At 53.8% G+C, this 11,036-nt stretch overlaps 1 protein-coding gene across 2 annotated transcripts; it reads right to left on the minus strand.

Moving 5' to 3' along the window:
• Positions 1-1,435: 1,435 nt before the first annotated feature.
• On the minus strand, positions 1,436-10,274 carry SPMAP2 (sperm microtubule associated protein 2). 2 transcript variants are annotated; one of them, XM_019716005.2, is made up of 9 exons: positions 9,970-10,274; positions 8,986-9,102; positions 8,668-8,739; positions 8,232-8,293; positions 7,268-7,337; positions 6,066-6,183; positions 5,041-5,200; positions 1,585-1,731; positions 1,436-1,550 (listed from the first exon to the last, which is right to left on the minus strand). In XM_019716005.2, exons 1-9 carry the CDS (start codon positions 10,272-10,274, stop codon positions 1,489-1,491), a joined length of 1,113 nt encoding a protein of 370 aa, XP_019571564.2. In that variant the 3' UTR covers positions 1,436-1,488. The 2 variants fall into 2 exon arrangements, with proteins under 2 accessions (XP_019571564.2, XP_019571565.2); XM_019716006.2 differs by lacking the exon at positions 8,668-8,739.
• Positions 10,275-11,036: the final 762 nt, after the last annotated feature.

Genomic DNA, 11,036 nt, shown 5'->3' on the forward strand with positions numbered 1-11,036 from the left:
TTAGGAAGAGCTTTGAGCAGCGCGTCGACCCTAGATCAGGGAACCGAAGTGCTGACCTGGCGGGCAGGAGTGACAGATTCGAACCTAGGACCGTTTGGCCCTGAAGTCTGTCGTCGTTGTTTTTGATTGATTAAATATTTGGGGACCGTTTGCACGTTCTGAACCTGTGCTAGGCTCTGGGGGAGAGTTTGAACGGGACACTCCTAACAGGGGTTCGCTACATTTTAAATGTCAGACTGACATGTGCTGTAAGCATCAGAGAAGATGTATGGACAACAAGAGAGGAAGCAGGGAGGCCAGGGAGGAAGCACTGGCCAGGCAGAGACCTCATGCGGGACTGCAGTGGGCGGGGAGGGGACAGATGAGGGGAGGTACCCCCCACAGGATACTCTGAAAGCGTTCTCCCAGATTCCTGACTTGCACAAATGAGTGAATAGTGGTTCCTAATGGAAGAATGGAATGGGCAGGGGGACTCCGAAGCCCCATCCCCTTCCCAGCTATCCACCAGCAGAACGCTGAGAGTCAGGTGCTTGGGTCTGATGGGGGCATGAGAACAAGGCACTTTTCTTAGGCCAGCGGTGGGAGAGCGGAGCAACAGTGGGGGGTAAGAGGGGTAGGTTTTATTGTGGGGGTCACACCAAGCCTGAAGTGCTTGTGGACACTCGGGATGCAGTCGGAGAAGCTAGTCAGGACATAAGAGATTCAGAGGGAAGATCTTGGTGTTAAGAGAGGCTGACTGGGCCGGCCCGGTGGCTCAGGCAGTTAGAGCTCCATACTCCTAACTCCGAAGGCTGCCGGTTTGATTCCCACGTGGGCCAGTGGGCTCTCAACCACAAGGTTGCCAGTTCGATTCCTCGACTCCCGCAAGGGATGGTGGGCTGTGCCCCCTGCAATTAAAGATTGAACATGGCACCTTGAGCTGAGCTGCCACTGAGCTCCCAGATGACTCGGTTGGAGCGCGTCCTCTCAACGACAAGGTTGCCGGTTTGACTCCCGTAAGGGATGGTGGGCTGCGCCCCCTGCAACTAACAATGGCCACTGGACCTGGAGCTGAGCTGCGCCCTCCACAACTAAGACTGAAAGGACAACAACTTGACTTGGAAAAAAGGCCTGGAAGTACACACTGTTCCCCAATAAAGTCCTGTTCCCCTTCCCCAATTAAATAAATAAATAAATGTTTAAAAAAAACAAACAAAAAACCACACACTTTGATGGTTTAAAAAAAAGAGAGAGAGAGAGAGAAAGAGGCTGCTGCCTGACATCGCAGAAGCCCGAGATAGCACATGAAAGTGACTTCGAAAATAAAAGGGCTGCACAAATCGCAGCGTGGCTGCAAACATAAGTATTATTATTTCCCTCCACCTATCTATTAGGCCTTCCAGCCCGCCCTCCCTCCTCCAGGCGAAAACGCTCAGAGCCAGCCACACGTGCAAGGTGAGGGTGCATTTGGGTGTTTACTGGGATGGGACCTCAGGGGCCAGGCCTGGGTCACTCATACTTTTTTGGTGATGCTCTTGGGGGTGGCGAGCTCATACAGGCGAGGGGACACCCGAGCCACCAAGGAGGCCGGGGAGATGTAGTAGGGGTCGTAGCCTTCGTTGAGATCCTTGCGAAATCTGGGCTTGGCCAGGGAGATGACCCGGGGACTGGCCACCGCCTTCTTGGTGACGTCCAGCACCCTCCAGTGTGGATCTCGGTCAGGAACACACTTCTCTGACTGGGTCTTCGGCACTGAGGGCAGGAGAGAGGGGCAGCGTTCAGCGCAGAGCCGGATGTGCAGCCACTCTCCCTGAGGAGCTCAGCGCCCAGTGAGCGCTTTCAAGTTCGATGGCCGACCCAGCCATGGAGGAACGGGCAAACTCAAGTGGCCCCCCTAGGGAGGAATGGATAAATAAAGTGGTCTAGCCACAGACTGAAGTGCGACTCAGCCATGTGAAGGAGGGAGGCGCTGACACTAGCCACAACGTGGATGGACCCTGAACACACGGTGCTCATGAGAGAAGCCGGACACAGGCCACACAGTGTGTGATTCCACTTACGGGAAATGTCCAGAAGAGGCGCGTCCACAGACAGGACGTGGTTAGTGGTTGTCAGGGGCTGGGGAGTGACCACTAATTGAGGATTTCTCTTTGGAGTGATGAAACGTTCTAAAATTTATTGTAGTCATGGGCACACAACTCTGAATGTACTAAAAACTATTGAGTTGTACATTTTAATTTTTATGGAAGTATAATGAATTGTACACTTTAAAAAGGGTAACTTGTAAAGAAAAAAATATTTCAAATGGCCATAGGTCCCCCCCCATAGGGGGACTCAGAGGGACTGGCCAAAAATGCTTTGGAGGCCAACGTGAGGAGGGGGCTCTGTGGGCCCTTTCACACCCTCTCCTTCCTCAGATGTCATGGTGGGAGGGGCAGCGAGCAATGGCTGCAGGAGGCATTGCCACCTGGCTGGTCCTGCAGGCACCTCTGGTGGAGCAAGGGGCAGCTCCCTGGACGTGCAGGAGTTTCAGGACTCAGCCTCCCACCGCGATCCCCTGGGCTCCTGTCATCACTGCCCAGCTGCCTGCAGCCTCAGCGAGGCCCTCTGGAGCACCTGCGACATGGCACCCACCAGCCAACTATGACTAGGGAGCACCTAATATGGGCTGGAGTTTTATTCTAGTTAATTTTAATGAAATCAATTAACTTATTTAGACCAACCAATTGATTGATTAGTACATCACTGAGAGCCACACGTGGCCAGTGGCTATTTTCATGGACAGAGCTCTCAGAAGCAGACCCCTGTGTCTCAGCCAGGCTCCCTTCTCACCACCTCTCTGTCACCCCCTCCTTTACGGGCCTGCTTGGGGGACTAGAAGGGAGGTGGTTACCGGTGTCACTGCCTTAGCCTTCAGTGTCTGGGGGCTCCGGGACCCTTGACTTTGAGGGGTGCTACATACAGCCTCTGTTCGAAACCCCTCTTTGCTCAGAGCCTTTGTGCAAATGGCAAGACAGGTGCCGTCTCGCTGGAGGGGCCCTTGCTGTAGAGAAAGTGAGGTTTCTTTCACCCGGCAAGCACAAGCCCACACAGGGCCCACTGTTGGGCAAGGCCATTGAAGCTGGACCACAGTTTTGCCAGGCAGATGACCGTCCCTTCCAAAGGGAAGGGGGCCAAACATTCGGGCCTTGGTAGCCCCTTGGGGTGCTGAGAAGGCCATGCCCAGAATCTAACCTTCTTTGAACTCCTCTGCGAGAATTCTGGAGCACTTCCACCATTGTGAGATCTGGGCTTCTAAGCTCTGTTGACCACAACAGTGGTGACTGAGTCCACTGCTACACAGCACACATGTGGACACACAGAGAAATAAAACAGCCACAGACTTGCGCCCACCCACACAATTCATGCAATTCGTTTGTCATTTCACTTTTTAATGCTTTAATGCTGGTCACACCCATTAATGCATGCAAGTTTCTTGTTTGAAAAGCACAACCTTACACTGTTCTTACACACTCGCGCATGGATGTATACTTTCAGGTCCATCTGAAACATGGGTGAGTATGTCCACGAGTGTGTGTGTGTACAAATGTGTATGTATTCATAGTCCAGATGTATGTGTGAGAGAGACAGATGCTCTGATGCACGAGTGTATGTGTGTGTCTATTTGTTACACTAATCATTTAACAAATATTAAGGGAATGGGTAAATGAGTGAATTAAACAAACAGAAGACCGTCTGAGCAAAGTTAAAAGAACAGACTGACCAGGGAGAAGTTATTGTACAACATGCTCAGCAAAGGATTCGTGACCATCTGATATAAAGAGCTGCTCTCAACCAATAACCAGAGACACAGGAAACAGGAACCTGGAGAAATGAGAGCAGAGTGAACCCAAATAGCCAACCACACACTCTGGCAATTTTGTGCCAGGAGAAGGGGACACACAGTCTCTCTAAAGCTTCTGACATTGTGGGCCTGGCACTTAACAGACCATGAAGGATAAACAGATGCATAAATGTGAAGTATGTCAGAACATGACGGGACCACAGAAAACGCAAGGAGAGCAGTGCAGAGGGCACACAGATGCCCAGTGGTGGGCCCAGGCTCGGGTTACACAGAGTGCTCGGAGAGGCCTCACCCAGACGGCAGATGGGAGCCCCGCCCCACAGAAGGTACAGGGGTGAGCCATGCCTGTCCAGTACGGGGACAGTGTTTCAGGCAGCAGGAGTGGAGCCCAGGGGGGTGCCAGGGGACAGGTCACAAAGGCCTATTGGCGTGCGGAGTGAGGCAGGAGCCCTGGGAGGGTTGTAAGCAGGAAAGGGCAGCATGCAACTTAAATGCAGCAAGATCCCTGTGGCTGCACATGGCAAATAGGTGAAGGTGGCCCCGGGGACTGGGCCAGAGGTGACAGAAGGGCGTTGTGGGGGGCAGGGGGGCAGTGGGTTCTCATATGCACAGAACGCAGAGCCCGCAGGAGTATTGGCCATAGGGTGTGAACGGAGGGGTCGGGCAAAGAGAGCGCTGGGAGAAGTATGCTCATAGGCACACGTGGCTGTGTATGCTTGTGGGTCTGTGTGTACCTCCGCGTGACACCCAGAAGGCAACGTCCCAAACTACATTATCATCGGGTGATGGGATTCCTTTCTTCTTTAAGTTCTTCTACATTTTCCAAATTCTCTACAACTAGCACACGTTACTATTGTCACGGGAGGACAGGGTATTTCATTTGTTTTAAAGGATGGAACAGAATCAGGCCACTATTTCAAAGCTGCCCTTGCACCTCTGCTTGGCTCCCTCATCCCTCGCCCTGTGGCCCCCGACTTTCTTATCTGCACCCACTTGTTCTGCTAGGAGACCCATTCACACAGCTCTTAGCCTCAGGACCATGACCCTGGGAACCTGTGTAGTCCAGCTCGTCCGTAGGGGTTTGACAGCTGGTCTACAGTCCAGGAGAGAGACACAGGGAGAGGCAAGCACAAATCTGGCAGAAGCAGGCCTAACGTCCAGGTCTTCTGACCATTCCCCACCCCATCCAGTGGGGAAGGACACAAGGACCTACTTACTGGCCAAGTGAAGAAGCCGGTTGTAGTCTGACATATGTGGCTTGGGTTTTGGCACAGGGTCCCACTTTTCCAACAGGGTGGCTGGCGTCCTGGGCTTTGCCAGCTGGAGAGTCCTTGCACTGGGGATGGCCATCTGGGCTGCCCTGGACACTTGGGACACCTGGAAACAGAATAAGAGGGGAAGGGTAAAATGGCCCTCTGGACTGAAACAACCCCAGAAGCAACACCAAAAGACGGAAGACTGGGAGGAAGTTGGTTTGCAGCGTATTCAGCAAAGGCTCAGTGGCTGTCATAGGTAAAGAGCTCTAAATCCAGGAGCCCAAGAACCCACAGGGGACTGGGCCACCCTTCTAGAAGAGTAAGCCTAAATCGTCCGTCATCCTCTCTGTCAGCCAGGGAAATGTAAATTAGAACAACAAAATATCAGTCCAAACCAACAAGTGTGGCAAAAACAGAAAAGTCTGACACTGGTGAGCCCTGGCAAGAATGTGGGGGGAGACATGTCGTCATGCATGGTTGGCGGGGCAGAACCGTAGCACAAGTACTTCAGAGCGTGCTTCACCCGTCTCAGAAGAAGCTGAGCACATGCTGACGTGAGCACTGCTGTGTAGCTGCCTCGGCGGGGCACAGGGCTTGAGTGCAGTGCTGCTCCCTGTGGCTGCAAACACCCTCATCACCCATCAACAGGGGCCAAGTAAACTAACTGGCATGTTCAAAGGGCAGAGAGTGAGCTGGCAGTCACGTAAAATGTTGCTTCATATAAGCATGTAGTGCTCTAGAAATAGTGAGGAGATGAGCAAGAAATAAGATGCTACATATGTATATTAAAAACACGATGATTGTGGTTTATGGGTCTCTGTGTGCACTAAAGTATAAACGGAAATAAGGCAGAGCTGGCCAGAGTCGCACGTCTATTGCTCTGGAGTCTGTTCCCATTTGTCCATCTAGACCCCTGATCCCAGCCCACTGAGAGTGGGCAGAGCCCCAATGGCTGAGGGGAACCCCAGGGAGAGCGAGGCACCTACCTGAGACATGTTTGCGCTCCAAATGTTATTCCGGACTTTTGGTGTGGCCAGTTCCCTCAGGCGACTAGACGCTTGATGTTCCAAGGTGGGCCGAGGGATGGGCCAGATGGGCGTAGTCCTAAGAGACAGCACATTTGAGGCACTAGCTTAGCCGTGGAAGAGACGTGTCTGTGCTTGTGTGTGTGTGTGTGTGTGTGTGTGTGTGTGTGTATGGTGTGATCTCTTTCTCAGCTCCTCTCTGATGCTGGGGATATAGGAGAACCTGGGGGAGTGGAGAGTTTGGAAAACACCTCCAAGACGAGACTCATAAGAGAAACCCTAATGGGAGCCCCTAAGTGTTCTCAAGGCTGGAGCTACCCTGTCCTGAAGCCGTCCTCACATCCGGTCACTGGGCCTGGGGTCAGTGACAAGAATGCAAGGAACAATAGTGTGTATCTGCAGAAAACTGGGAAAGTGAACTTCCGCTGAGTCTCCTGAGGTCGGGCCTCAGCTGTGCCTCTGCTCCAGAAATTAAGCTATGTTTCATTCATCTAAGGCAGATTTTTCTTCTTTTCACATCGGCTTATATAATAAATGCCACCAGCCAAGACGTCACGGACTCCCCAGTTGTCTCTGCCTGTGTGCAGACATAGCTGTTCTCATAGAAATAACCTCAGTCAAGTTATGTGTATTCTTGGTTCACAGATGTTATGTTTAACTGCAGTTTAAATTATCTTCAGATTACACCATGATTCGGCATTCAAATGAAAAGTTGTTTTCACAAAAACAGCCTTAAAAACAGTGTGTGGAACATGTCAACATCTCTGAGTCAAAAAAATGACTTGAAACCTTCAGACACGCTCCAACTAACTTACTTCAGTTACATTTTCCTTTTTATATACGCAATAGAATGAGTAATCAAAATGAACTCTAAAGATCACTTTCGACAAGCATGAAAGTTTAGGTGATAAGAAGGAATTGTGTCATAAGTTGTACATGATGGGAGTAAGTAACATGACGAAGCACTCATTCTGGCAGGTGCCATGCTAAGTGCCTTTTGTGTAGGGTCCCCGCTACCACCTGTTGTGCAGGTGGACAGCTGAGGTTGCTAGGGTCTTGGGCTATCGCGTCCTGGTACCTGAACCCTCCCCATCTGCACTCTGTCAAGGGAGGGGGAAGGTTTCTGCCCAGCCTCCAAGAGCCCACCCGGCCCCCTCCCTCACCTGCTGCTGTTGTAAAACTCCGAGTAGAACCTTTTAGGCCGGGCCAGTTCCTCCACTCGGCGGGACACCACTGCACAAATGGGAAACAGCCCCAACTTGAGACTTGCCTGCCCCCTGGGCTTTCCTTCCCACGGAGCAACTTCCCATGGGCTAGAGCAAGATCGCGTCCAGACAGCTCAGTGCCAGACACCTTGTGCTGGGATAACTTTTGCCGTCAGCATTCTGGGGACAACAGGGTCAGAGGCCTGAAGTCCCTTACTCACAGCGCCCAGGATGGAGCTGGCAGGGTTGGAATGGGAGCTCAGGCCCTGAGTCCCTCCATGGGGCTCCTGCAGTACCAACAACCCACTGGTGGTGAAAGTGGATCTGGGCCTGAAGTTTGTACAGGCCTAGGGTTTCCAAGTTAGTGTCCACTGTGGGGGAGATGCTAAACCCAAGTGAGAACCTGCTCTGTTACTTCTCCCCAATAATTAGTTTTATTTGAAGGGATCCATTGCTCTCAAGAAGGGTGGAAACCCTTGTGGGAGGGAAGCAAACGGTCTTTTTGTACAGTGAATAATAACCCCATCTTGGCTGTGGTGCAAACTGGGGTTTCCCCTGCAGGGTTTGCCCCATACCCTTTACCCCCAGGACCAGCCTTCAGCTAGCTCTGGCTCCCCAGGGGACAGAGTCAAGAGATGAGCCCCATGGAAGGGGGGGCAGAGACAGATACACTGAGAGATGGAGAATGGGGGAGAAATGGCAGGGACCCCAGAAGAGTTAGGGCTAGGGGAGGCCCTGACGTAGCGGCCGCTGAAGCCAGGCAAAGGTCTGGGTGAGATGGAGGTGGCCCAGCCCCAGAAGACCAGGAGCAGCCTGTCAGATAGGGTGGCCAGGTACCAGCGCTGGGATAAGGGCCACCTCTGAATGCCTGACCCAGGAGGCCTCTAACAGAGAAGTGGAGGTGCTGGGCCGCCCAACCTACCGGGCATCGTGACAGTGAGCGTGGTATCTTCAAGAAACCTCTCCATCCAGTACACAGATGGCCTGGAATGCACCCGGGCATGGCTCAGGGCAAAGGGAGCAGGATACAGGCTTCCTGCGCCCTGCTCTGAAACAGAACTCAGGGCACCCCATAAACAGGTGCACAGACAGGGTAGCTGAGGTATGATGGGGTGGAGAGACCAGTGGGAAGGGAGGGGACAATGGAGACACAGGAGAAGGGCAGACTCAGAAAAGTCTTACAGTCACGGGGAAATGTAGATTATTTTGTTCAGAGAAGGGGGCAAAACCAGCCTTTTTTTAAAAAAGAAGGCAAAAGTAAGAAAATGAAGGCAAAAGTAAGAAAACGGCCCCAGGGCCTGGCTGTTTCCCCCCAACTTGGGCAGGACACAGAGAGAGGAGACGCCCCTGGGACTCACCAGTAGACACAGAACTGCAAGGTCCTCATGCATGGGGAGATCCAGGCATAGCCCTTACAGCAGCACCCCATCCTGCGAGGACACAGGCCCATCCCCCACCTTGCTCTGCGGCTCCCACTTGCTCAAACGCCTCGCTGTCCGTGGCCAGCCTCTAGAGGCCACCATGGACCACTGTGCCCCCCAAGTTCTCTCCGTTCGCACCCTGACTTCTCACCCCAAGTTTATTATATGGGTGACAAATGGGACCCCCTGGCGCTGCTCTCCACCTCATGGACCCCCACCCCTGCCTCCAGTGAGGCCACCAGCCCGCCACCTCACCTGTCTTTCAAGACGTGCCAGTTGGTCTTGGGTTTTGCCAGTTCGAAGAGCCGCCTGCCCTTCTTCCTCCTTCTGGCCATGGAGGTGCTGGGGACCCTCTGGGTGATGGACAGCCGGCTGTGGGGAGTTGGGTGGTGAGGCTGGAACTGCTGGCTTTCCAGCCCCCGAATCTCCTCTGGCGGGGGGGGGGGGGGTCGCAAATTCTGGTGGCAGAAGCCATGGACTGCAGTCCTAGCTCCAGTGGCACCAGACTTGTGACCCTGGCCAGGTGGCCCACTCCCTCCAAGAGAGATTTGCCCACCCCTCCCAGGATGGCCGATTTCTCAGCTCGTGCATGTCTCGGCCATGAGGAGGAGTGGGCAACAGAGAGGCCTCAGGGAGCGCTCAGATAATGGGCTAGAAGGTCCTCCCCGGCCCTTGTTACTGCACCCATGACATCAGAGGTCACTTCGGCAGACATCCATCTGCGGTATGGGAGGTGACACCAAAGAGGGCACCGGCTGACCCACTAAGTCACAGCAGAGACGGCACTTGGCTCTTTTCAGGACAGCACCCCTGGCCAAAAATCACTCCCCACAAATGCTCAATTCACCAGTTCCCGGTTTGCCCAAGATGTGTCCCCTAGGCATCCTAACCATCCTAACCAGCTGTGGCAATGTGTGGGCTTGGACTGGTTGTGGCTTCCGAGCTGGGGGATGTCCCCTTTTCTTTTTCTCTCTGTCAGACTGGGGGCCGCCTCTCCTGACCTCTCAGCTCTGCCATCTGAATGCTGTCTGACTCCAAAATGGGCACTGTTGTAGGGTTTTCCACCGTTACCCACCTGCTGCCTTGATGGGTTGTGTTTGCCGACTTTGCCTCAGAGGCAAGTGAGGGGGCTGCCCTCTTGGCCCCGGGGGGACCCAGCCTGCGGCACTGCGCCAGGGCCATGGGCTGGGTGTGGGCACGCTGCTCCCTCCCCCCCACCTGAGCCCACCCCCATGCCACCTCATCTCGGGCACAGCATCCTCTTCATCTTTGTCCAGAACACTCTCCAACTGCAGGATGGCCTCTCCTGGGTCCCGGTCATCTAGGAATTCTTCCCCGGCCAACTCCTCGGGGGGAATTTCCTCTTCTTGGTCTTTGAAGCCCAGCCCCCCACCATCTAGGTCCTGGTATTCGGGGTCCTTGGACCCTGGACTCTCACGCACAGCACTCTGGAGGGCTGGGCCATCATCATCCGGCCCCCTTTCTAACTGGCCCTCAGCCTCCATGTGGTGCTTGTGAGTCAAACTCTGCCAGTGGTCCCCCATGGACAGGGCCCTCCCCAGCCCAGCAGTCTTGCTCCCAAAACACCCAATGTGTCACCGGGCAACAGGACAATGGCCTGGCCACATTCTCAGTGTCCGCATTCCACCCTGCAGGTGCCCATTGCCAGGCACTGCTCACGCTCTGCCAGCTTTGACCCCTCACTCGCCCTCCCCTGTCACTGCCTTCCTGTTCCAGAAGCAAGCCGGGCATGTCCCCTGCTCAGTGCTTTTGCACTTGCTGGTCCCTCTGCCCACACACGTCCCAGGCAGGCTCCTCCTCAGAAAGGCAGCCCTATTTCCGAGTCTCTCTGCGTCCCAGCATCTGGTTTGATTTCTCCACGGCGTTTGGCCTCATCTACCACAATATTGACTTGTTTTCTTCTCGGCCTTGTAGAAAGTCACCTCCCCAGACCAGGGGCTGAGTGTCCCATTCTGCATGTCCTAGTGCCTAGAAGATGCCCGGCCCACAGAAGGCTCTGGGGAAGAGCAGTTGAGTGAGTGGTTAAATTGGGGGCAAGCTCTGCTCTGGAGCAGACATGACTGCATCCCACATGTCTTCCTGGTAAGAGACCCTTTGTCTCAGATCAGAGGAAGTGCTGGCAGTTATAGCTCACCAGTGGTTCCACCCCTCCCAGGGCTGCTCTGGGAATGAGCCTGAGGAGCGTCTGCAGGGGTCTCCTAGGAATGGCTTCTCTCACTTGACAGGAGACATGAGGAAAAGACCCGGCTCCACTTCTTGGTTATTGATGGGGCTGTCTGTGATGT

This window comes from Rhinolophus sinicus, linkage group LG07, assembly GCF_036562045.2.
Source record: "Rhinolophus sinicus isolate RSC01 linkage group LG07, ASM3656204v1, whole genome shotgun sequence".
Lineage (NCBI taxonomy): Eukaryota > Metazoa > Chordata > Mammalia > Chiroptera > Rhinolophidae > Rhinolophus > Rhinolophus sinicus.

Coding starts and splice junctions, on each gene's coding strand:
- SPMAP2 (XM_019716005.2), bottom strand. CDS start 10,274: ATGGGGGACCACTGGCAGAGTTTGACTCACAAGCACCACATGGAGGCT. Junction 1,732..5,040: donor CCGGCTTCTTCACTTGGCCA/GTAAGTAGGTCC, acceptor TCCTGCCCTCAG/TGCCGAAGACCCAGTCAGAG. Junction 1,551..1,584: donor TCTCAACGAAGGCTACGACC/CCTACTACATCT, acceptor CTTGGTGGCTCG/GGTGTCCCCTCGCCTGTATG.